General features: G+C 47.6%; 1 protein-coding gene across 2 annotated transcripts; it reads left to right on the top strand.

The window, feature by feature from the left end:
* The first annotated feature begins 204 nt into the window (after positions 1 to 204).
* LOC1272440 (protein FAM107B) lies at positions 205 to 25,927 on the top strand. 2 transcript variants are annotated; one of them, XM_311201.6, is made up of 4 exons: positions 205 to 481; positions 16,419 to 16,545; positions 22,604 to 22,877; positions 22,973 to 25,927. In XM_311201.6, exons 3-4 carry the CDS (start codon positions 22,738 to 22,740, stop codon positions 23,241 to 23,243), a joined length of 411 nt encoding a protein of 136 aa, XP_311201.5. In that variant the 5' UTR covers positions 205 to 481; positions 16,419 to 16,545; positions 22,604 to 22,737; the 3' UTR covers positions 23,244 to 25,927. The 2 variants fall into 2 exon arrangements, with proteins under 2 accessions (XP_311201.5, XP_003437056.1); XM_003437008.2 differs by having other exon boundaries at positions 16,419 to 16,550.
* Positions 25,928 to 27,135: the final 1,208 nt, after the last annotated feature.

Here is a 27,135-nt window from a genome sequence, read left to right as displayed (position 1 = left end):
ATAGAAAGGCTTTATCGTTATCCCGCTCTTCCGCTCTGGGTACAGCACGCTCGCTCGTGCACTGGGTGCCGTGATTTCCAGCCAGTGTTCCAGCGATCGCTCAGCCTCTTTCCCTTGCTCGCATTCGTCGCTCACGCTTAGGCGAGCGAAAGAGCGAAATAGAGAGAAAGAGAGGGAAGAAAATAGTGAAAGAGAGAGAAAAAAGAAACATACACCGCCAACGGCATCGCTCTGTTGTGATCACACGGGGCAACGGCAAACCACGCTGCACACTTGTTCGCAGGCGGCATTCGAAGCGGTCGGACGCTTTCGCTCGATACGACAAAGTTAAAGTAAACCGAAAATAGTGCGGCGACCCAACGGACGGGCCACAATTACACAGCTACACGTTACAGAGCGCTTAACGTTTTGCGTGGTGTTGTTTGCAGTGGAGAAAGAGAGAAAACAAAACAAAACAAAAGACCAACGTGCTTTCCTGCAGGTGCGTGTGCGATTCTAAGATTGTAGTTTAGTTTGAATGCGTGCTTGAGTGTATGGTGACGAGAGTGTGTTTGAAAAAAAAAACAACAAAAACGTCTCCTCAGCGGGGGAGAACTATCTGTTGTTTGTTGGCGCTTAAAACCCACACACACACACACACACACACTCACACTCGGCCACACTTATTCAACAACTTCCCGCCCTGGAGGGAGGAAAAACTCCAATTCTCCAGCGCAGCGCTCGCCCCGGTCACTATCAACCGTCGTAATCAACCTTCTGCCTTAACAAACAAAAAATCTAATGTGTTATCCGTTTTCTTTTGCCCCGCGGGAACACCCGTTGACATCGTTGGAATGTGGCGCGCGCGTTGGGTTGAAGGGGGGGGGGGGGGGGGGGGGGAAATAAATAGCAAACGTAAACAAATTCGCACAGTCGGACGGCAGACCTGGCATCCCGGGAAATAATCAATCACCCAACAGTTTTGTAATGAAATATTTCATCCAGCCAAAAGTAGGGGATTTAAGTGATTGTTTGATCAAAAAAAAATGCATTTTGTTTTGGCTTTAACATACTTTTTTTCTTTCTCTTTCTTTTTGGTACATTCTGCTTGCTTTTTTTCCCCCCGGAGCGGAAACCGAAACTTCAAGAACGTTTCAAAAATCGAACGCATCGCGCTTTTTGCGTTCTTTCTTGTTTCCCCCGTTCCGTTCTCTGCGCCGTTCGTTTTGGTTCTTTGTTTTCGTTGCACTACTCTAATATGTGTACTTGTATGTGTGTGTGTGTTTGTGTGTGCTCGTGTATCTGTATTGTCCTTGCGCATGCCACACGGACAAAAAACGCGCGCGCACACACACACATACACAGGTCACTTACACGCAGTTTTTTGAACGGTTCCCGTACGCGCACCGTCATCTTGGAATGGCGGCGGCGGCGGCGGCGGCGGCAACCTGCCATGCTGGTCGATTCGTCCGGGGTGTCGGGTTCAGCGACTTTCCCGATGCCGAGGCGCGTTTGTTTGTGTTTTTGGCTTCCGACTCGGACGTTTCATGGACAGTGGTGGCCTCCCCTGCCCCCTGTTCCCCCGGAAACTAACCTTCTCGTACGCACGCGTATGGCGTTGCATGTACGAGTGTGTGTGTGTGTGTGTGTGTGTGTGTGTGTGTGTGTGTGTGTGTGTGTGTGTGTGTGTGTGTGTGTGTGTGTGTGTGTGTGTGTGTGTGTGTGTGTGTGTTGTGTGAGTGTGTATGTGTGTCGTGGATGCTGGAGGGATCCTTTAACGAGACAGAGGGGCAAAACGATATCGAATGGGGTACGGGACGGAACACACACACACACTCTTTGTTGTCTTCACAACCCGGTGAATATCCTTTTTTTTTGTATTGCACTATCTCTGTTCCTCATTTTCTGTAGATTCTCTCTTTCTCTCAGTCTCCCTTGTTCCTTTAATAAGTTTACGAGCTGTAACCATCATCATCATTTACGTCTTCGGTAGGGCTTTCCTTGCCTCCGTGCTCCGGGCATTTCCACACTCAAAAGTACTTTCAACTAAAAATGCATACCACAAGTGCCTCGCTACGTATGTGTGTTTGATTTATTACAGGGTTTGCTGGATATATTTTTAAATGCTGTATTTAAAAGCCAATCCAAATGTTGTCCAGTCACCAAATAATTGTGATTGTGAGGAAAACAATATAAATATCATATTGAACTATTGTAGACATTTTTGCAACAAATCAAACAAAGTTAACCGCTTCAGAGGTGCATTGTCATGAAGAGTGTTAACAATTGACGGTAGAAACTAGTACTACCCACAAAATTTAAAGAACATTTCAAGCCAACAATTAATATTTTGTTTTCGCGAAACGATTGCGACAGCAAATGGTACATTGAATCGCAGCGAACCCTGTAAGACGAAAAACATTCAATACTACGCGGTGTAGCGTAGAACCGGTCCAGCAGCGCAGCATCTCACGTACCACATCATCTTTTATAGAGAGCATCATACACACACACACATACATCTAACTATAGATTGTGCACTCATTGCGCGTGCTGTGTTGTTTTTCTGTCTGTTTTCAGCAGACGAAGAAAACGAAAAAATAACAACAACAACAACAACAACAACAGAAACAACAAAACCGACCACATACACTCTCACACACCATTACCGCTGAGCGGGCAATGAAGATAAGCGGGCAATGGATGGATGATGTGATTTAACGAAACGACGACGACGACGTGCTTCACATGGTGGTAGTGTTTTTATTTGATTTTGCTGCGCTTCCGTCGTTGTTCCGGTGGTGCGCTGTACTTTTCCATTTGCGCTGCCACCTAATAGCACACACATACACACACACACTCATACAGACGTGAGCGGTTAGATATCGGGTGCTGCCCAAAACCAGGAAGGATGTGTATGGGTAACGCAAACAAGGGCATAACGTATATGTGTGTGTGTGTTTCGGGGCAACCTTGTGTACGCCGGTGACCGCCATACTGTGACCGCGGACGGACATTGCCACAAGTGTTCGTCCTTGGGAGGGCTAAGGTCATGGGTTCAATACTTGGCCACCAAGTGCGACACGGTGCCACTTCTGCGGTCGGTTTCCTTTGCTCCAGGTTCGCCCTTTTACCCTTACCGGGTCACAATCGATCGTTTGGAGGTGAAGGATTTCTGTTGTGGGTTAGAATCAATATCTGGAGAATCTAACGCATCAGCTTTGTAGTATTACAGTCGATTCCGCAGGAAGAATTATGTGTTCAACGCAACAAATTTTGGATGTATTTATTGTCCGGTGCTTAAGGCACAAACTTCAGGATTTTGATATCTTAGATCCACCAAGGACAGACGATCCACAACGACCAAAGACTGGCGATGAGGCTGTAAAAACGACCCGCCTAAAACGTGACGCTATATTAGCGAAACTTCCTCAAACCAAACTCAGTACCACCTAGACTTCAATGTCAGATGTGAGGCCCAAAAAACGACGGAATGCGACGAGAGCATAGAACCCCGATTAGGGTCTCTGGAAAAAATGGAAATAGTTCGGCATTATACCTTCCCTCAGTCAGCCGTGTTCAGTCGAGGCGAAAGCTCGCTGTGCTGTCTGAGGGTGAAGAAGCTAATCCTACAAAATTTTGGATGTATTTATTGTACGTACCCAAAAGCACACACTTCAGGATTCTCAAGTTCTCATAGCATCGGCATCTACCATAGGCAGAAGAACCACCGAAACTTCAATGTCAGATGTGAGGCCCCAAAAACGCCGTTAGGCTACAGTTCCAAAATACGGAATCCGTAGTACGGAATGCGATGAGGGGCATAGAACACCGATTAGGATTTCTGTGGGTAAAAAGCGCTCTGAAATGGAAATAGTTCGGCTTTAAATCACCCCCCCCCCCCCCCTCAGTTAGCCGTGTTGTTCAGACGAGGCGAAAGCTCGCTGAGCTGTCCTCAGCGGGCCTGGTGATAAAAATACCTTTCCAATATTCTTTCTACCGCGTATCCGATTTCCTAGCACAAATGGCCTGAAAATGTCTTGCCCAGCCGCCCCTCTCCCGGGTGCCTACCTACAACATCCTGGAAGCACACCAGACAAGACCAAGATGAGAGATAGAGAGAGAGTAAAAGAGTCAGATAAAAGGGAGAAATAGCTAGAGAGAAGAAGAGAGAAAAAGGAGAAACAAAAAACACACACACACACACACACACACACACACATCACAGCTCGTGGAACCGATTTCGAAGCGGATTTGAAAATCGAGTGCACTTTCCACGGCGGATCGGTGGCGATAAAGAAAAAAAAAACGCAGATACAACTACGAGCAGAAATTGGGTTTTGGCGTCGGATCGTGGGCGGTGCGGGGGGTGGGTATCTACGGAACCTAGGGGAGCGGTGCGCCCGGGCCGAGCAAACTAATTTCCGTTCTGGTTATAATTGAAAATTGCATTTTCACCTCGGGATGCGCTCGAGACGTGCCCGCAGACATCACGGGCTGAGCTTTTCGGGCGAGCGAGCAAAGCTGGCTTCACTGTAGGTCGTGAAGTTACTTTTTCTTCTCTCCCTCACACACACACACACACACACTACAAAGACACACTAGGGTGGAGGTGATGATGTTGGTGGTGATGATGATGATGATGATGATGGTAATAGTAACAAGAGAATCAAATTAGTGTAATTGAAATGTTCCAAAGGAGCTGTCGATGATGCACCAGTAGGCCCTGGGATGTAAAAAAAACGAGACCTGAACTGTCCCTGTGTGCATTATGCATAGGGATGGTTTATCGATTCGGTACGGGTTTGCAAACAATCTGTTTCTTCCGCTTCTTTCCAAATCAGTCGCGCGGGAAGCATCTTCCGCTTCTGGTGGGAAAACTCTACAAAAAGAGGGAATCAATTCGGTGCGGATTTATGGGTGGAACGAGTGCTGGCATTTTATTTTTTTTTTTTGATTCCAAGATCAAACACAAAGATTCAATGATTTCAATCCCACAACTCGCGTCAAAGGTAAACATTTTGCTTTGACGCTGCAAGTAACGCGTGTGTCAACTTGAAGAGAGTTCTGGAATGCAATGCATTGATACTTTGTGTTTGAATCTTTGAATCATTGATATTTAACTCTTTCATGTCGAGCTGGAAGTTGAGTTATGGATCCGGCTGCTGCCCATGCCCAGGTTTTAAAAACCCATTTTCGTCAAACGCATTAAACCAGATGTGCCAGGTTTCCCCCTCGAAAATCAATCTAGCAGCTTCAAACTGAACCTCGCTACCTCGATCCGTTTGATAGGTCTGCACGCCCAGATGTGTCCCCTGTGGTGGTCGCAAACCGACGGTCGAGTAACTCCAGCAAACGCTTTGGGAACCTATTCACACACACTTAAAACCGGGCAGGCATCACATCGAAATAATGTTGCCCGACCGTTGACGATTATGGCATCGTACAATTATTTCGATTGTAAGCCGGATTGTGCAAGCGAATCGCTGCAAAATATAGAAGAGTCAGCAGCAGCACCAGTAAGCAAAAAAAAAAAAAAAACACGACACAACACCCCAGCACTTCTGTGTTAACACAATGTAACATGGGTAACGGTCCCACCACTACCCCGGCCGGTTGGCTCCCCAATGGATGGAAGATGATTTGTGTGCTGATCTCACTATTATGTCCCTCCCTGTACCGTATCGGGCCGTGTGGAACGCACTGTGAATTGCTCTGGGATGTATAATTTAATTTTTTTTTGTTCGGTATGTCTCCACTCGTAGATGGAATAGTGCCAGTTTTAGCAGCGTTTTGTTTGTACAAACGACCATTTCGAAGGAACAATTCTTTTCAGTTTTGCATGGTTGGCAGATGCTATGGCCTACCAAGAGCAGCAAACAAAAAAAAACCCCTTACTCGAACCTTTGCAAACAATCAAACGAAGCAGTCACACACACACACACAACAACAAAATGGGAACAATCTACTACATCACACAACAAAAGAGAAATTAAGTATTGAAGTACAGTCATCTCGGTTTTTGATTGACATTTTAATGTGCTTAAAACTGGAGCACACGCTGCCACTGCCCTGCTAGGGCCGTTGGCAGGGAGGGACGGGGTGAAGGGGAAAGGGGGGGGGGGGTGTTGCGGTCGTGTCAGCATTTCTGTCTCCATACATGCGGCAAGACATATGTTGGGCCGGCAGCAGCAGCAGCAGCAGCAGCATATACGTTTGGCCAGCTAGAAATCGCTGCACATCCTCTCGCCCCCCCCCCCCCCCCCCCTTCAACCCACCCGAAGGAAGGTTAGGCGCTTTTCTTTTGCCGATGCGTTTCACTGCGATGCGCGAAAGTAACGTAAGCGCGGGCCACACGCTGCCGGAGCGCGGATGACATAAGCGGCTCGGGGCAGGCCTCTCCGGTCTTATGCCTTTCTGTAGCATGTTTTCTTCATTTGGATTCCCCCCCCCCCCCCTCCCCCGGCATGATGGTCGGTGGCTCGCGCCACGGCCATGGGGTTCTGTTTTACATTAGCTTACGGAATCACCGTCCTCCCAATTGTTTTCGTGACACGGCAACAACTCTGCCGGCAGCAGCCGGAGCAGTGCCCAAACATACTGCCCGGAGATGACTGCTGTATGTCCGCCCTGGCCATCCCCACCCCCAAATGTCCAATGACTTTGGCCGTTTGCTTGCCGTTCGCTTTTCGCCCCAGCGTTTCCTCTTGGGGCACTCTTCGCGGGGCCCCTTTTTGTGCTAGCCGGTGGGCTGTTGTTGGCGAGGGGGCGTTATCAAGCGGTTTCTGGAGTGCGGGAAGAATGGTGGTTGCCAGCGGAGGTCAGTGTTGTTAGGGGTACGTCGTTACCCAAGAAACGGAGCAGTTCGTAAACATCTTGCACGAGGGCAGTCGGTGTAGTTACGGTAGCGTGTAGGGATTTGGGGGCAATCGAATGGTTCGACTTTTTTGGAGCAGTTAAAATGAATTGTATTTATATATTCTTTGCAGTGGAACAGGACTTATTAAAGGGTTATAGTCGATCGTATTGCTTATTGTTGTGCCATACACCGAAAACGGTTTAACAGATGTCTGAAGTATGTTGAATATGCTGAAGACAAACTGTTGGACTGCTGAAACTGTTGAAGGGATGGTGCGATACGTCTGTCAGATCTCGTTTTCTGATAGTTAGTTCAGTTTGGACTATCTCATATCTTTTTTTTTCACTCTTATGTACGAAACTGATACAATTGAACAGTATGCTAAGAGCGGTCGGGCTAACTAAGGATCGTTGAATTCTCACGTCGATTTAAATTATATTCCAAAATGTTTTGTTGACGTGATTAACGTTGCCATAGTGAAGTTGAAAACTGCTATAACACAAATTACACTAGCTGCTGAATAAATCAAAACCATTTATGTGATAATTGTACCATAAAGACGAACGCGATCGCGTCATCGACATCACAAAATACTTTTGTGCTAGTTTTTGAATACACCGGTGGTTGAAAACTGTCACTGGACGTGGTATTGTCTCACAGTCAGCTGTAACTTTCTACTGGTATAAATAATTAAACGTCATCCGTTGGCAGTAGACACTAGCACAGTGCACAAATGGATGTCCAAGGTTGCTCGCATGCAGGAACCCCTGACGTGCTGATAAACTGACGAGCGGTGAAATGACCAAATTTCACACGATGTGTGTGGTTGAAGAGGTATAACCTCAATCGTCCCATTATAGGGGCGCCAAACGCCTACTCGCTGGTGTTTTAGGTCTGTGTAACCTAAAGATGCTTAACGAGATAGAAAGGATATATTTAATATGTTCGGCATTCGACAACAACCGCACACAGGCGTTTTTGTTGACATTACTTGTAATCAATGTCATCAATCGGCTGAAATTAGTTTTACTATGCGTTGAGAGCTCCTTTTTTTGTACCCTGCCCACAATGTTATCCCCAACACCGTACGCCGGTAAGAGCATCAACGCTGAAGGTTTTATTCGGAAAATTCGCACACCGCTGAGAACAGGATCGATACAGCAGTTGGAAGGCGTATTGCTTATCGCAACACCAACAGTCCTGGAATCAAATCCCGTGCGGTGGTGGGTGTGTGGTGGTGTACCACGAACGAGCCAGCGAGGGCGCGAAAGCCTGCTGTTAGGGCGGGCGGCATATTGAAATAATTTAAAAATGCCAAAAATAGCAACATTGCCGCGCGCTCTACATCTCCAACTGCTGCTCCTCTGTCTACTTGTGGCGTATCATTCCTCCCAGGACCAGGTTTTGGCCCCCCTTTCGTTCTCGCTTCTCTAGGCTCTCATATCGCATAGGTGTATTTACGGATCTTTTTATAATAGATAAGTTGGGCATAACAGAAGAAGAACTTTGTGTTTGAGGGGATATAGGAGTGACCTGGAGGAGTAGCTTCAGCCACACAGTGTGCGATAGAGTGGTATACGGAGAGGTAATAACCTCAGAGTTGTGTCTCGAGCCTCTTCTCCCTCTCTGCCATATGTGTGTGTGTGTATTACCGTAACCGGACGGGAAGTCTCAAAACGCGTGTACATGTGTGTATGGTGGTGTAGCTCTATGGCTCTAGGACCGCAGCAGCAGCAGCAGTAGCCGCAACCAAAGTGTGTTGTGTGGCTGAGCCCACAGGAGAAGAGGGGCAGCAGTACACCAGCTTCTCCAACCCCAAGCACACACCCAACCGCAATTTACTCTCGCCACCCATAGCGTTACGTGCAACCAATTTCGGTTCCCTTACTTACTCGCCCCCCCCCCTTTCCTGCTGCTGCCTGCCACCAGCGCACCCACCGCACCCAAACGCTCACTCTCGATTTCGTTCGGCTGTTGCTTCCCGGGCGCGCGCGCGCGCGCCTGTTGCCGCCGGTGCGTTGTGTACGAGATTGGTCTGTAATGCAATTTCTAATCTCAGCCCACCGCGGCCAGATTGCAGCCGAAGATTGCTTCCTCCCGCCGAATGGCGGCCAACCACACGCTGTATGGAAGTTGACATACTTTGTGTGGTGTGTACCGTCTTATGGCATGGCTAGGCTACAGACACACTCACAGCACGCCACAGCTTTATTAATTTATTTGTTAAGGCATCGGCATACGATGCTGCAGCTGAGTAGAGTGGTGATGGGAAACATTAAGTTATCGTCGGAATCGATTCCGGCAAGCTCCCAAGTTTTCGGAAAATGATTCCGCAATCGGCTCCGGCATCGAAATTGGCTCCAGAATCGGCTCCCAAATCAGAATCGGTTTTGGAATCAGAATCGGGTCCGGAATCGAAATCGGCTCCAAAATCAAAATTCTTCTTCGAAATCGGGGTCAGTTTCGGCATCTACATAAGAATTGGCGTTTGGGTCCAATGATGCTACGTAGTGATAGCCTCATAGAATCCAAATTTACTTGAAAACGATCCATTCTCATGAAGATTCCCGGTTTGGTTTCGCTTCTGACGCTTCTTATTTCATTTCAAGAAACGATTCTCATTCCGGAGCCTAATTCCAATTCTGGAGTTAATTCTGATTCCGTTTCCGGAGCAAATTGCGATTTCCAGGTCGATTCCGATACCGGAGCTGATTCTGATTCCAGAGCCGATTCCGGAATCAGAATCGATTCCAGCATCGACTCCGGGTAGGTCCGATACCGAGCTCCCACCGCTAGAGTAGAGCTTTGCTCGGTTCCGAGGCTTCTCGCCACTGCCTCAGGGGAACACCTGTGGGTCGGGGAACACCAGGGGTGAATCATTTGATTTGGTGATAGCTGCTGAGGCGGATAATTGTTTGCTGCCCGAGGGAGCCTTGTAGTGTAAACAGATACGATTATCCAACGGTCCTTGGTAAACGGGCCCGTGCGCGTGTGTGTGTCCACCCGTGGGGGCCGATTTGTAATCGCCATTGCGCGTACGGGACGCGAGAAGTGAGCCTCGCTAATCTCTTTTGTGCAGAATTCAACATTTCCAGCGCTAATTTCGACGCCTACTTAGTGCACGGTGGAGGCAATGTTTTTCGGGGGCTGTTTTGCCTGATGTTGGTGTTGAAAAACGAACAGCCAGCCGGTGCCTAAACATTATGCCGACTATTCCCGAAGATGCTCCACACAGAACCTTCTCAACAGCGGACCGATTTGACTGGTTTGAAAGCGTTCGCACCTCCTGGTGGCGCCGCTGCACTAATCCGATAAAGCTAATGATGGAGCTTAGCGGACATTCGCATCAAATTCCATGCGGTGGGTTTTATTGCGCCTCACACTGCGCGCAGAGCAGCAACTTTCGCCCCGCGCGCTCTTGGAAGAGATGTTTGAAATCGATTTTTTGCTGTTGCTACCGTTGCTTCGTTGTCTCTGCCATTGCAAACCGCCGTCCTTGCCCGGCCAATCTTGTTTATGGTGTTCCGGCTTACACAACCGGCGTGGTTCGCACCTATAATACAATAAAGACACAGAACCTTCAGAGGGTTTGCACTTGCTGCACTTCGTGCACGGCGACTCACGCAGCCGGTGGAGGTCACCCGGTCGGTGGGAGCGGGTGGCATTTCGACTACTTTACTGCTAATTGCATCAATTGCTACGATTAGACCTTCGGCAGTTCGGTGCTTCTCTTCTTTTTTTGGCATCTTTCTGGGTAGGGGGGGATGTTTGGAGTTGCCAAATACAGCATGATGAAGAAGAACACAAGAAATGAGTTCGGCATTGGGAGATTGGGACAGTTTATGGGTGCGAGGTGTCCGCATGGTTAATACATGGGGGCGAAGGCTTAGGCTTTTTTTTGTGTTTATTGTTCGCCTCCGTGGAAAGCCGCACAAATGTGAACACTTCCGAATCGATTGCCTGCGGTGCGGGTTGCACCCGATCGGAAGAGAAAGTATTGGCCGGGGCCTTGAAAACCGCAACTATCAACTTCGGGCATGAGCTCTCGCACATCCTCCTCCCCCCCTTTCAAATTAGACCGTTTGTTTCGCGTCGGTTTGTCCGTTTTCCAGCTGGCTTTTGATCGTGGTGTTGCTGGTGCTATTTTCCGCGATGGTTCGGTGTGTGGTTTCCACACTTGCGCGAGCCACCTTGGTCTTGGTCCCATTTTCTCAAGCACCGCCGCGAGTGGCCGGCATGCCCAACACCACCCCATCACCAGTGGAGCAATTTGGTACACCATTTTGGCAATGTCTTTTTTTGTTGTTGTTGTTGTTGTTTTGGTTGCTCTCACTCTCCGCTCATTAATTCCTTTTGGGAGCTGGTAAGAGTGTGGCCAAAACCCCCCGGTCTGTTTGTGCCCGCGAAGGCCAGATCCCTTCAGACATCGAGCGGGCTTTAGCACGAGGTGTCGAAACCATCGGAGACCAGCGAAACCAACTGAAACAGAACTGCGCTGCAGCGAAAGCCGCACAGAAACGAGCTGAGCATCTGAAATGTATAAAACAATTCACCTCCAATAAAACAACACCCAAACAAGAAGAAGAAGAAGAAGAAACGCGATAATTATTTGGAGGCCGATTCGCTTTTCTGATCTCTTGATCCGGCGACAGCGTTTCATTGTAGGCAACCTTCGGGCGTGCGTTGCGAGGTGCCGTTTTTGCTACCTCTGCCTTGTTTTGGGCCCTGAAGATGGTGTGCAGTTGATTGATTGAGTTTTTTTTTTGGCTACTACGTTTTCAGGCGCGTCGTTGCCGCATCAGACATCCGCCAGCGCGCATCCCGCGCGCGTAGAGAGCAGGCTCCAAGTTAGGTTAGTTTTTCCGCGGCTGGTTGCCGGAATTCGATTGCCGATTTTCTTTCGGTTTCAATCGGCCGCCAGCCATCTGCAGCCGGCGGAACCGGCGACCAAAAAAGGGATTGAGAAATTAATAACCTTACGAAAGTTGGTTGCCCCGGTGTCCTCCCCGCTTTGCCGTTCTGCTCCCGCTTAGTTCGCTGTGGTATCTGTCACTTGTTGGCGTTGTCATGCCGTTTCGGAGATTGGAGGCCTAACCCCAGCCGTCTGTGTGGTATCTGATCTCTCTGTGTCAGAGCGGGCCTTATCGTCGTTTGCGTGTTTGTGTTTGCGGGCGGGGCTGGAGCGCTCCCTAGCACTAGCAGGGCCCGATTTCCAGTTGCTTGCCAAGCTGTCAGCGGCCGTGCACGAATGACCTCGTTCGTGAGAACATTGCGCCCTATTCACGCCCCGGCGTAACATTGTGTCTAACGCGCTTTCACACCACGCGGGGGACGCGGGGGACGCGGGGGGGGGGGGGGGGAGGCATTCTTTTCATTCCCGTCTGTGTGCGTGTGTGTGCGTGTGTGTGTCTAGGTCATTTCATACTTTCGCGACCTGTCACGTTCCCCATCGCTCACCACCCGCTGGTAAAGCGAACCGGGATTTGCGCATTCCAGCGCGTTGTTGGTTTTTGCGCCAGCTGCTAGCTCTAGGTGGCTTGAGGACCTCCCGCCACTCTGTCAATTCCACCGGCTCTGCTCGGCTGACCGGAGGGGTACGCTTGGGCCGGGGGACATGTGGAGGAGTGTGTCAAGAGAGCTTCCAACCAAATTTTGCCTCGAACAAAAGCTACCGTTCGAAGATGCCGAGGAAATTCCGCAACGAGGCATCACTTTTGGTGCACGATACGACCTAACAGACGCAGCTGGCAAAGGGCTCGGCGGTACTTTAATGCTTTATTCGGCACTTGCGGCAAACGATAACATGGCTTTCTGTTTAGTGAGTGTGTGTGTGCGTGTGTGTGTTTGCCCCGTACCTTACCCGCGCAATGGGCAATTCTCTTGGGGCGCTGCGCCACTTGATGATTCTTTACGCTGTCTGCAAGCTGACCGCTGGCTATTAATTTCCATCTGGGATTGTTTTTTTTATTGTTATTATTAAAACAGTTCCCTTTCGGTTCGGGCAAGGGAGTTTCTTCTGCACCACCCGGTCCGAGCAGCTTGGCCGAGGCATGTTTTTCAACACTCAAAAAAGCGCGTTTGCCAGCCGAGCCAGACGCGCATGAGATCTCCGACTCACGTTCCCATCCGTCCTCCGGCTTTTGTGTGAGGTGTGCTGCATGTAATCTATCTTTTATTCCCCCTCCCCCCCCCCCACGAGACCGAGCGCACTTGGTTCGTTTAGTATGTTGTTTTTTACCTTGCTCCCCTTTGCTTCGCCCCGTTTTCCCCAGTGGCCCGGGCTCGTTTCCTGTGGTAGATTTTCCTGCCTTTTCTTACCTTTTTTGGAAACACCGCCGATACACCACCTTCTATCAAAGCACTGTGGCGGGGAGGGTTGCGGGGGGGGGCGATTGTCTGGGTGAGCGCGAACCGTGAAGGCTGGTGCCGCTGCTATTTGGCCGCTTGAATTTTCGGCGCTGTTATTCCACAATCTTCCACAGCGTGGGGTAGCAGCATCCGATACAGCCAGCCTCCTTCCCCTTTCCCCCGGGGTGAGCGGGCGATTTTTGGAGTGCATACACACTTCCTTGAGTTTTCCAACGGGCGCGAAAAGAAAACTCTCCGGATCGCCAATGGGAGGGGGGGGGGAGAGAGTGCGGGTAGCAATGGTTGGGACCATCTTGGCGCCGGCTTCCAATGAATTCAATCACGCTCCGAACAAGGGTTGCGATCCAAAAGACCCCCGTGCTGAGTGGCGCAGGCAGCAGCCCGGCCGCCGGGCAGCAGAGCACCTATCGATATCGTGTCTAATTGGTTGGATGCGGAATATTTGTATCAGGTGGTTGAGTAATGCGCTTTGTGTGCGCCCCGTGTGTTACATATGCATGGTTTCGGGGGGAGGCCCGAGAAAGAGATGAGGTGGTTGGAGTGTGGTAGTGACGGACTGGCAGTGAGACCGTGCGCGATTTGCGTATCCCTCGGCGTAGGTATGCCTCGCAAGGGTTAGAATGTCGTAATCTCACAGATTATTGCTTTCAAACGATTTTTCCTGGAGCAAGGAGCATGCATGGTTCAGGTCAATAATTTGCTCATTGTGGTTATTGTTGGGAGTCAGCTAAGGGTTTCATCTGCAAAATGGTTTCTGCTACCAACTCCAATGCCCTTTTTGCATTTTGCTGATTAGATATCAAGGTTCAATATCTTGTGGATCTTTCCAGGAGATCTTCTCTTTCAAGAATACTTTAATATCGTCTGTAAACTTGCTCAACTCGCTCATGAAGGTCAGACTTGGCAGTTTGCCGTCAGAAATTAGCTAAAAGTTTTATCTAATACATGAGTTGCTTGTTCCAAATCCAAATCCCCTTGCTGCATTCCTTCGACTAGAGTTCAAGGTTCAATATCTTGAGGATCTTTCCAGGAGATCTGAAGTCTGTAAACTTGCTCAGCTTGCGGATGATGGCAAATTGGGAGTTTGCTATCAGAAACTAGACGAAGATTTTGTCCGGTTTATGATTTCTGGTACCAAATCCAATGTCCTTTTGGCTTTGCTTTGACTAGATATCAAGGTTTAATATTTTGAGTATCTGCCCAAAAGATGTTTCCATGCGTCGTCTCAGACATACGGCCACATATCTTTAAAGTACACATAAATACCGTCCTTAAATACCAGTAACTAGCTGGAACTAACATAGCATTCTGCAGCATTCTGAAGCAAGGAGCATTCAATGTTCTGATCAATAACTTGCTCAAGCAGGTAATTCTTGGGTTTTTACTGTCAGAACTTTGCTAAAAATTGTATCTAATACATGATTTGCTGCTTGCAGCTCCATCGCTCTTGTTGTATTCCTTTGACTTATGTATCAAGGTTTAATATCAAGAGGATCTTTCCAGGATATCTTTCCATGCGTCGTCTCACATAGGCGGAAAGACATCACATCGCTTTAAAGTACACATTAATACCGTCCGTAAATACCAGTAATTAGCTGGAACTAACACAAGTAGCATTCGTTTGCAAGGAGCATTCAATGTTCCGATGAATAACTTGCTCAAGCAGGTAATTCTTGGGTTTTTACTGTCGGAAATCAGCTAAATGTTTCATCTAATACAGCATCTGTTGCATTCCTCTCGCTATATTTAAAACTTCAATGTCTTGAGATTCCTGGATATTCTCCAATCGTTTCCCATGCATCGTTTGATGGCATCCCGGACATGCCGTCACATCTTTTTTTAAAGAAGAGATTAATACCTCCCATAAACACCAGTAACTAGCTGACGTTGGGACCTGTTTTTGCTGACACACGACCGCATCCATGTGGAATGTGCAACATAAACACCAACGTTGGATCGTTCCTCACGTACTTGAGCACATTTAATTCTGCTCTATGTCATGTTTATACACACATTAATCGCTGCGCCAGTGCACGCTGGCAAACACAAAGCCACAGCCGGATCTAGTGAATTGTTGGATCGGAAAGTTCTAGCAAGATGTGGCTAGAACAACGAGCATCATTGTTCGATTACAGTACATCGAAAGGAGTCAATCTTCAAGCTCCACTACCGTTTGCAGTTTCCTTTCCAGTTTACGACGCGCGTGGAGGGGGCAGCAGGCCTGTTTAAATGCATTATATTTAGCATTTAGAATAGTGCTCCTATTCTTGACTATTCCCAACGCCCTGCTACCACCCACTTCCCCGCTACCACGGTCGTCAAGATCAACAACCATCCGTCCCGGATCTAATGCTTCTTTCATCTTCGCTGGCTGCCTTTTGATCTCCAGCACCGATCATGCACTCCAGCAGCACATCGTCTCTCTCTCTTCCTCTGCCGCGTTACATTTCCTTTCTCCCAGACGATAATAATAATAACCTGTTTCTTCTTTCTTCCCTCTTCGGCTGCACCCGTCGTGTGGGATCGGGCCCTAATGCAGCTGGTGGGCGCACTGCTGCACTGTGCAGCCGTTGCGGGCTGCAATTCAAGAAACCTTTCGCCCGGCACGGCACACAGAACGCTGCGATTGTGCCTTGCCGTGTACTGGCTGGTACTGCCGCGACAACGCCCAGCCCCGGTCCGGTTTGTTGCCGCGGTGGAACATCTGGAGTCGGAGTTGAGAATAGTGCTCGTGGCCCGGTGTGTTGCGTTGCGCTGTACCAGGGCATCACGGGCATCGTAGACGAGGGAAACTTTCCCCGGTTCCCTTCGGGGAGACTGCTTATCCGAATGAATCGAATCTGTTTGTGTGTTGGGTAGAGTGAACTGCAGAGAGTGATCGTACTTGTTTTGAGTGAAGGAATGATCTAACCAGCGAGCACTTACAGCCATTAACCCCAAAATCAACGGACACAGAAACGTGCATTGAACAGAGCTCCAATCGGGAGTCATTAAACTGCCAGCACAGACACGTTCTGACCTCAAAACGAAAGAAAAAAGCGCATAGGCAAGAATTCATCTACCCCACCCTCCCTGCCAGTTCCAATTCTAGGCCTCACCGTGTCCCTTGGTTCATTAGAACCGCGCGCTTTCAATCGCGTCTGTGTGTATGTCCTGCATTTTCAAATCTGTTTCTCATGTCACATTCTTCCATTTCTCCATTTCTCCGCAGAGAGGGCGCCTCGCCTAGAAGTGAAAGCTGGAATCACGTCAACATCAGACACACACACACACACTCTGCCCGTGCCAACCCTTCGCAGCGGGAAGATCTACGTTCTGCGCCCAGGCCCAGCTAAGGGGTAAGGTAAGTGGGAGGCCCCGTGTCCCTATCGTATGATTGATGTGTCACAATCCGAATTCTCCCTCCAAAACCCCAAAACCAGCCAATCTGACAGCTCATTAAACAGCGCCGGCAATCAAAGCCGGCAATTTCTATTCTCCCACCCAAATGCCCGGGGCTGAAAAGAGGGAAGCTAGGGTTGTCATCTAAAAAAAAAAAAAAAAAGAAATAGCGTGGCAATTGAAACACACTAACAGCGCGAACGGACGGGGCTGTCGGTTTCGTTTATCTGCTCAAATTTTATGCAAGTGGGCCATCCGCTTCCGGGGCCGCGCCGCCACTGCTGCTAAGGGTGCATTATGATGCAAAAGAGGAAGAGAAGGGATGGATGGGGAGGGGAAGCATCTCGTGAGCGGGGAGGGCACACAATTGCCCGCGGGAACAAACGAAATGCGGAAGCGATTTGGCACAGTTTTTGGTGCGGTTTTTTTTTGTTAGTGTGTGTGTGTGTGTTTGCGTTTGTTTTGTTTTGAACTCCCCCGGTGCGGGGAGGGGGAAGCAATAACACTCGCCCGACCCGGCTTTTAACTGCGACACTTAAGCAGCTTTTCATCACGTGCACAGGTGTGTTGTCGCCCACGCATTCGTGTGTGTGTGTGTGTGTTGGGTATGGCTTCCAATGTCATGTTCCGGCGTGTTGTCTATTATGGCAGGCACGCGCGTAGGGCGGGGGAAGTCTCGTACGCCATTCGTATGCGTGCTTCGGAACCGAGGGAAAGTTGAAAGTGTAGACAGTGTGCTGTCCGTTGATACAAAACCACGGTGGGTTGTTGAAATAGCGAGAATCTTGGAGAATCCAGATGCCTCCAACCGACGAAACGTTGGCACGGAGTGCGAGAGCATGGAACAAGCACGTCAAAAATAGATGAACTAACGCTACTAAATCGTCAAGGTCATGTCTAGCTTACAATGTTTTTTTTTGTGTGTGTGTGTGGAACGACTTTGACACTGGTTCTCTTGGCGCGCGGCACCGAACCCTGCTAGAACCGTTGACGCAACCGCGACGCCCTAAACGCACTTTGAATGGTTGCGCGTAAATGGCGCGACCACTAGCGCGCAAAGCGAACTCGTTTTGCACCCAGCTGTTTTGCAGGTGTAACAACTGATCAAACAGGTTAGGTCGACGACGACGGCGACTGCAAACTGAAGTTGTACAGTGCTGGGCGTAAATACAGTGGTAGTGAGATAAAAAAAGGGTAAGTTATCTGGGTCAGGGGTCGGCAAACTTTTCAAGCAAAAGGTCCAGATTGAACAAATGGAATGAATGCTGCTGCGGGCCAATTGTCTAGACTCTTCTCTAGAATGTTCTAGAATATTTGGAAATGTGATACATTTTTTACGATAGTGCCGTTTTCGTACGAACAAAAATGTGAATATGTTGTATGTTCTTTTTCATTGAAGTTCAACTATCTACATCATACAAGAAGAGCAAAAAAGTATATTTCGGCGTAAACACCATCGACAAGTCGGCTCAAAATCCGAAGAAACTCGCACTGTACTTTTCAAGGTGCAAACCATTGCTGCAAAATGTCATGAGACTCACATCACACTCACCACCGAATTCAATGAACATATTCGTGGTAGCTTGATGTTCATTGCTGATACTCAATGAAAGTGCGTCATGACATGCAGAGCGCGATGTGCTGAGCTTAATGCCGGCGCAAGCATAATCATGATTGAAACGAAGCTCAAATCAGCTCACGTACACAACTGAGATGATCAGAGGTGAGAGTCAAACAGTTGGTGGATCAATCACATGCTTGGTGACATTTTGTTTAGCACCCAACACTTGGTCCGTCACTTGGTCACCACATTTTCCATCGGTGATAATCACGGCATTCTTGGAATATACTTGGCGCGTGGTCCCAAGCAGCAAAATGAGCATGCCTTCTAACTCTGGTCTGGTTTCAAAATGTCGCGCTCAAGTGACTGATCAAGAGTGCGCTTGCACAACGTGTCACTAAGCATGTGATGGTCGCACCAACTGTTTAAGTCTCACCTCTGATCATCACAGTAGAGTTTGTGACGCTGATATGATTTTGTTTCAGTAGGAATTTGTCATGACTATGTCAGTGACATTTTACAGAATTGATCACAGTAAAAAAAGTCATGACATAGTGACTGGCCAAGCGTTGATTGCTAAAATATCACAAATCATCTATTGGACACTGTTTGAGCATCACCTCTGATTAGAACAATTGAGTACGTGACGCTGACATGGATTTTATTTCAATTTTTTTTTCATTTATTTTTAATGACATTGACAGGGACATTTTGCAGCAAACGAAAAGATGGAGTGACAAAGTTACAAAACAAAATATATTTTTTCCTAGTGATTCGTTTTGGGGTTCAAATCAACCAAAACCACCTATAAAATGATCTCAAAAATGAGTTAACAAATCCGCATTTACTAGGTAAAAACTTTTATTAGGCAATTGATGTTCTATTGATGTTGATTTTGGTCACATGTGTACGTAAGTAAGGACGTGCTGAAACGGTAGCAAAAACAGTAATTGAGCTATTTCTCAGTAAATAAATCTGATCGGAAACCGTTTTAGTGGGGAACAAGTAAGACATTCAGCCCGATCATGGGCTCGAACGGCAGTCGAATGGAACAGCAGACTTCGAACCGAACGGCAAAATAGTAGAATCATTCAAATCAATTCGAATCGATTAAAGTATTTGAAGCTTTTGAAATATCCAACACACCTTGAGATGTAAAAAATCAAGCCTTCTTGGTCTAAATTTCGATCAATTTTATGTGCGACACTTTCCGTTCGACTTGCTATTCGAGTTCCGCGAGCAGGCGTGTACCTTTGCAAATACTTTTGCGTGTACCTTTGCGCAGATGTTTTTTTTTTCTATCAGCAAAACATCAGTTTACATCAGATTATGTTATTGATTTGTTCTCCATTTACAATTTAACGTTAGAATGCTTTGTTTTTACAGGGTTTTCCAGGTATTCTCATAGTTGTGCGACACTTTCTTGACTCTTTGTTATGGGAATTTATAAAATTATGATGAGAATTGGATTCTATTGTACCCTTTTTGGTCAAGTTCATTTGAAATTTCTATGGGATTTGACCAAAAAGGTGCCATAGAGTCCAATTCTCTTCATAAATCTTCATTTCCCGTTAGTAAAAAAAGTGTCCCACAGCTCTGAGAACCCCTGAAAACCCCTGTAAGAATGTCGCTTTATCAATAAGTCGTGTGCAATGAATGTTCTTTTTGTGCATCAACACTTATCCAGTCCAATCAAAATATCGTTTTAACGTTGTTATGTTTCGTATCCAAAATTACATTCTGATCAAAATTACCGAACTTTGCCGACCTCTGCTTTAAGTGTTTTTTTTAATCATAAGTCGTTAAAAGAAGCACAATGAAGAGTTTAATGCGCTAGCCCCAACTTACTTGATACAATAGAAAAATATAGAAGTCATGTGAATTGGAAGATATTTAGCCAACATAGAAGGTTTGTTGATTATTCTTCAATGTATTGTGGTCCTTCTGTTTTCGGCCAAAACAAAAATTATCCAAAATTTTCCCTTATTAACATTCCCAACTCCAGGGGCAAAAAATGGAAATGAAAACCCCTGCCACTGTCACCCAGTTTTGATTCCAACCAATTGAGTATTCCCCTTTGGTACATATTTTTTTCCTTTTTTAACATTACACCACGGCACGGGTGTAAACACGCTTATGCAAATTTGAGCCAGATTTAGCCAGCGAATGCTAAACAACAACACTATGCATGGGATTTTTATCAGTACCGTTTTATAACGAACCGTGCCCCGTTGCAATTCCGCCCGTGCTCTCTCTCTCTCCCTTTGGTGTCGAGCGGCGCAGTGTGACGAAATAAAGAGCCGGTACGAAACCCGAGTTAAAGAGGCATAGCGGAGGAGCTTTTTAGCATTACGGTGGAGATTAATGATTCAAAGTTATGCAACTTATCAATTCCACGCAGGACGCCCAGGTGATGTGCCTTTTTTGTGCCTGTTGTTTGCTTTATTTACTCTTCTGCTGTTTCTGCTGCTGCAAATCGAGCGGCATGCTAATTATTAGCATCACCTACTCCGGCTGGTGCTGGTGGGAATATATCTAAAGCTGACAGGCGGCGGCAGCTGCGATATGCCGTTGGGACAAACTCGTTCTGGCTAGGCACTTGCGGCCGAGCACTTGTCCACGTACGCGCGGCGTGGCCCACGTACGTGCTGTTTAGAGGTAATAGGCAGCAACCAAAACAGTCTGGAGTTTGATAAGAAGTCCCCTCGGGAGGAGTGTCCCGTGGCTGGCAGGGAGGCGCAATCGGTGTGTAAATCTAGCACGAGCAGTTTCGTTCGCTAGCACTATCCTTTCTAAGCGCCCCGCTGGCTTATCCATCGCAACGCGGGGAATGTACGCGGTGAAGTCTCCAGCCAGTGAAATAGGCAAAAACCCATGCCTGCACGTACGCTTGCTGTGGTTGCGCGACACCGTGCGGATGTTGCAGCGCCGGTCAAAGTAAGGCGATGTGCGATGGAAAATGATGGAAATTGATCAGGTTATGTAACAGTTAACCAACGCCTCGAAACACACATACACCTGGCCTGCTGCTCCTCCGTCATTCGGGCGGAGAGATTTAGCTCGGAAGTCGGAACCGGTACGCAGCAATGCGCACGCACGCTGACTTACTTTGCACGCTGGTCGCACTGAGCTCGTGACGATCGTAACAGGCGTCGAAAGATGCGGTGCCTGGCAGGCATTCCAAAGAGCGGCCGGCGACCACATTGCAGCCTAATTGCTGTCTGGATGCGTTACAGCGACACGATGCTGGTATAATTGATGACCAGAGGTCTCACGTGACTTCTTCACCGCCACATGGCTCGTTAGGTTAAGTCAGTACGGCATCATAGGTGGAGTCGGAATTTCATTGGGAATTTGTCAATTAGGGCTGTGTGAGACATCTCTAATCAGAGATTTACCCATATTCTGCAGTTTTCAAGAAGTTCCTTTAGCTGCCACAAATCCTGAAAGAACATCCTACCTAGTGATGGGTAAAGTTGGCAAAAATCTGGAGTCCACTCCGATCCGACTCCGATAATTTCAGAATCGACTCTGAAAGGTCCGCCCAGCGTTATCCGGAGTCGTTCAGAATCGTCCAGAGTCGTCCGGAGCCGTTCGGAGTTATTCGGTGTTGTTCAGAGTCGTTTTAGTCATTCGGAGTCGGTTAGAGTCGGAGTCAGCCGGAGTCGGCCTTCGAGATAAAGGCTTTTATACGAAGTGCACGCGCAAAGTGAAAGACAACAAAACCCCAACTAAATGAAATGCTTGATCACAAGCACATTGTACTGGACTGGAGTCCGATCGACTCTGGACGACTCCGAATGACTTCGACTTTGGTCGACTCCGGCGGCAAACGACTCCGAGTGACTCCGAACAACTCCGGATGAATGCCGGATGACTCCGACTGCGAGCGTAACGAGTGGTTCGGATTTTGCCGGACTCGCAATCGGACTAACAAAAGCCGGAGTCTGATCGGAGTCATGGGTGCGCTCTGAAGATCACATCACTAGTCCTGCCCATACCCTAACAACACGGACGAGTCTTTACAGCGGATCCTCCGGGATTTGCCCAACCTCTAAGCATTGGCCGTCTTGCACTGATGATACTGTGTGTTAACTTTGTCTACGCTTAATCCGCAACAGAGCACGCCGCATACGCACCCCTTCTAAGCACGACTACAATGTACCGTCCGCACTTTATACCCACCAAAACCATCCGTGAGAAAATGCGAATCTTCGAGCAAGGTGCGACAGGTGGTATTATTGCTGCTTTGGTGTGCGCTCGAGCTTGTGCTAAATGCGATAGAGTGCTGTAGGTGAAGTATGGCTAGCAGTGAGGCTATACAAATAGTTTTGGGTAGTTGGCAGTTATCTGTTTTTTTTTTCTTCTCAATTCTTCCTCCGCGTCTACTAATGTTTTGTTTTTTTTTTTTTGGTGTGCTTCGGTGTGTGTTTCTTTCAACCGTCTCCGAGCAGATGAAACAAACCTAGACGACCGGATCGTCCCAAACGGTAACAGCACATACGCGAGCGCACCAGCCCAGCACCAGCAACGCCGCGCATCGTCGGCCGAACTACACGCGCCGCACCCTACCGGACCAGGAGCGGGAATGATGCGCCCAATCAGCACCAGCCAAAGCGTCATGACCGACGCGCAGGGACTGATCGTACCAAAGAAGCTGGCCAACCCGGTGCTCGAGTCGATCGATCGGCAAAATCTGCACCGCGAGATGATGTTCAACCAGAAGATGTAAGTCAATGTCCACCCTGTGTGTGCCGTGGACTCCGTTTTCTAATCCCACTCCTCTGATGTTGCTTTGTTGTTTTTCTTCTTCTTCTTTTTAGTGGCAAGAGCGTCCTGAACCAAAAGTCCGAGCTGCAGCGGGCGCTCGAGAAGCAGAAGGAGCGCCAGGTGCTGGCGGCCCAAAACCTGGCCAAGCAGACGGAGCAAACGATCGCGACCGAGCTCGGGCGCGTCATCATGCAGCGCGCCCAGCGGCTGGAGCAGCAGAAGGGGGGCAGCGGGACGGGCGGGACCGATCCGACCGGCGGCTCGATCAACCCGGAGTATCTGAATGCCCGGGCCAAGCTGCGGGCCACGGTCGACACGAAGTGAGCGGTCCCCAGGCAGCCGGTGCCAACTCCAAAGCCAGCAAAAAGGGTTGAGCAGGAGCGGATGGGCCGTGTCCTGTGGGGTACCGGCGTTTCGTTTTTAGGCTTGCTTTTTTTTAACGTTTAGATCCTACTTTTAATCCCTCAACGTTACTCTAACGCGACCTCTTCGTAAATGAGCATTAGCATTAGTTGTGCGGCAAAGCATTCGGCAGCGGTAGCAGCAGCAGCCATAGAAATTAGGTTCGTGTCGGGTGTTTGCGATTGTCGGGTGCGCATGCAGCAGGCGTTATTTCAGGCAGAATGGAACGCGCCCCGTCGGTTGAAGGCTTCTGGGCGCTTTTACCCACGCGCGTGTGTGTCTGTGCCATTTGACTGAAACCCGTTAGAGTGTGAATGCGTGTTTGCAATGTGTGTCTGCGTGTATGTGTGTGTGTGTGTGTGAGAGTGTCTTTTTTACCCGCCAGTGATACGCGAAGAGCATGTACGTTTGTAGGAATGTTTGGCAGGAAGCAAACAAGCAAAAAACATGGATGCAGTAGCGAGCGAAACCCGTAGGCTTTAAATAGGATTAGTGAAGAATGCTCTGCTGCCTGCTGCACAATGCGTATTATGTGTTTTAAATCATCATCGAACTGTATCTCCCTCTGTGTATTGTCTGTATTATACTGTCGCTTTTCGATTTGGACGTAGGTGTTTTATGTTAGGTGCGTATCGTTTTAAAAAACTCCGAAGCTTGCCGGTGTCTGGGAAAAGCAATGGGGCAATCCCTGTTGTCACTTAAAATATGAGAGAGAAAAAGCATAGCACACACAGACATTCATTTTAACCCCCGAGCAAGGAACTGTGCATGTGTGAGGGTGCGTATGTGTGTGCATAGGAAGTACTGCTAGCGATACTGTTTGTTTAAGAGAACACAAATTTACCACAGACACAAAACCCCCCCATTTAGCGAGAAAGCAATTACAAATACAAAATAGTCACTGATAGTTCTTCCAACAAAAACAAAATACAGCAAAAACGGTAAACATAAACAGCTGATGATATTTGTAACCCACCATCACCCAGCTGCACATTCTAATAGAGACTGCGGTTGTAGGCGCGATTGAGAGTTTTATTTATACACAATCGGATTTAGAGTGGATTGTTTCGAACGTAGATAATCAAAAGGCCGATAGGGGTAGAACCTAATCCCTCCTCTACCTCCCTCTCAACCTCCTTTTAGGAAACCTACTCACCACGCCAAAAACGAGTTGCATCACGATCAGTCTTGTGTGCAGTTTGATACCAAATTGTGGATTGTGTGGAGTGGTGGAGAAAAATGAAAATTAAAAAAAAAGGAAAGGGTAGGAAAATGATAACAAGACTTTGCAAGCGAGTGGGTTAACAGCGCAACACTAAATGAAAGGCTGAACGAGCTGAACGGGTGGATAATGGTGTAAACTCAATTTATTGCATTGCAACCTAACGGATAACCACTGAAGCATTTCTACCGTATATACAGCAAAGTAGTGGAAGATAGATATATATATTATATTATATACAGAGCATTTTTTCTTCCTCTCAATATAAACCCGTGTTACTCAAGTTACTTGTTGTTCGTGCGGTCTGCCAGGAGCGTATACGGACGGAGCGCAAGGATCAGAAGGATAAGGGGGCTGACGGCTAAGGCTATATTATTGCTCAAATAATGCAACAAACAGGTCGGGCTCGGTGTTATTTGCCGCCCATGCCCACTCTCTTTCGTATAAAAGAAGTGTGTGTGGACTTCGTGTAGCATTTAGCCCCGTTTCTTTGACAAATCTCGACACCTTTTTGCTCACCAAAACAAACGCCTCCGTTGCGTTTGTGCGTAGGAGTAGAGTAGAGTAACGCCACGGGGTAAGCGATATGCGTATGTCCGACCGATACGCTGCAATCCTGTGTGGTTTGCATTTTTTTTTTTTTTGCAAAACAGTAACAGGGCAGGAACAGGACAGGAAAACCCAAGTGTGCGACGATGGTCTAGTTTGTGATAGCAGCACCTAAACCCTACCCGAAAGGAAACAAACAAACACACAATTAGAAACGATATGAGTTCAGCCGACGAATGTCGATGCTATTGGAAAATGCGAAGTTAACACGTGCACCCAATCTAATGGGGTTTTTGTTTCCTCCACTCACGATACTTTTTATCCATATCTGCTCGCAAAAGAAAAGAAAAAAAAACAAATATTTGTAACAAGCGAGTAGAGGCAACACAGGGAAGAACATTTATCAAAGAAACAATTTATTAATCGATTGGGAATGCATCTACCTTTATACATACAAAAAAAGCAAACAAAACAAATTGGGCCTTAGCGTAAACATCTTGAAGACTAGGTGGGAGTGGTAGAACGGATCCAGAAAAGGAACACACACACATACACAATCAACAAAATATATGTAAATCGTACAGATCGAAACGAACCACCGTTGTTAGGCAAGGGACAGAGAGAGAGAGAGCGAATGGAAGGGAGATAGTGGGAGATAGTTTAGCTAATGGAGGAGATATTTTAGCGCGATGCATGGTCATGTGCCGGTAATGGATTAGAATGGTGGCCGAGTAAAAAAAAAGGAAGAAAACAATACGGTGCACAATCAATGTGATTATTGGGTGATTTGGAAATTAAAACAGAAAAGTAGTGCGTTGTGTTTTTTTTACTTAAATTTAGTTGTTTCTCCTCGTTTTTCTTCTTGTTTTCGTGTGTCAAGGCGAGAGTAGTAGGCACACATTGGGGGGGGGGGGGGGGGGGGGCGTTTTAGGAAAAGGTAAAAATTGTTAGAGCGAGGGTTTTTTTTGTGTGTGTGTTGTTGTGTACATTGCTTGTGCGAAATTTTATCAATAATTGCGAGACTAAATTTATCAACACATCACACAGCAGAGCAAGCGAAAGCAGGACGGTCCCAAACTCCCCAATGAATTGTGCATTGTGCAACGAAGCATTCTTTCCCCGGCAGAATCACACCATTACAACAATTACCATTGGGTACTCCCCCCCCCCAGTTGTGTACCAGTAGTGCGGTGACATTGAAGTGTCTTTAAGCAAAACTATGGAACAAAACAGCACGTGCGCTTGTTACCGCAGGGACATCGAGCGAAGGAAAGCATGTGGGCGGACAGGGATAAATTGACATAAATGTAGCAGTGGTTCTCTCAATGTACAGGCGTGCAAAGAAAGCAAAACTCGATCATCCACAAACCAGAGCCACACACACACACACACACACACCGGAACGGTCATTAAAAAGCAAAGTATTTACAGTGCACACAAATTGTGAGAAAATAAACAGGAAAATTAGAGTTACACGTAACACAAAGAGCTCTCTGGGCGCTGAAGCACTGTGGGAGTAATGTGAGAAAAGAGGGAAACGTTTGCGCGGGGACGCATTGTGTGTACTCTTCTGGCTGCAAAATAAAACGGAATATTCGTATAATTTTTGAGCCAATCAATGGGATGCCGCCTCCGCGTTTTGCAACGAAAACGGGAAAGAGGAACGGCCGGGTTGGGTTTAGAAATTCACCGTGAAACAAAGCTAGCGATTTAAAATGCAATCGTTATGGGACAAAGCAAGGTTTAGCAGGGAAAGAAAGGTAGTACGATTTGTGGAAAATGGTGCAAAACAATGCATTACGCTGTACTTTTTGCTTCTCCTCTGCTGTGTGTCAACCATACTCGATTGAGAGCGCATTTGATAAAATCCATATCTGAAATAAAAACGAACGAAATTTGTTTCAAAATACCGCGGCACGATTCACGATGCATTTCACACCCCCATCGCCGGGCTCGCAGCCAGATGATTGGGCGCGCGACGCATGTATTAACCAATCGGCCGAGAAAGGACGGAAGGATAGGGAAAGTACAGCAGCCAAATTG

Source organism: Anopheles gambiae, chromosome X (assembly GCF_943734735.2).
Source record: "Anopheles gambiae chromosome X, idAnoGambNW_F1_1, whole genome shotgun sequence".
NCBI lineage: Eukaryota > Metazoa > Arthropoda > Insecta > Diptera > Culicidae > Anopheles > Anopheles gambiae.
The sequence above is the reverse complement of the archived record's forward strand: the minus strand, read 5'-3'. Positions and strand labels throughout refer to the sequence as shown.

Excerpts from the sequence above, each read along its gene's own strand:
- LOC1272440 (XM_311201.6), top strand. The coding sequence starts at position 22,738 with ATGATGCGCCCAATCAGCACCAGCCAAAGCGTCATGACCGACGCGCAG. Across the intron at positions 22,878-22,972 it reads ATGATGTTCAACCAGAAGAT|TGGCAAGAGCGTCCTGAACC; the intron begins GTAAGTCAATGT and ends TCTTCTTTTTAG.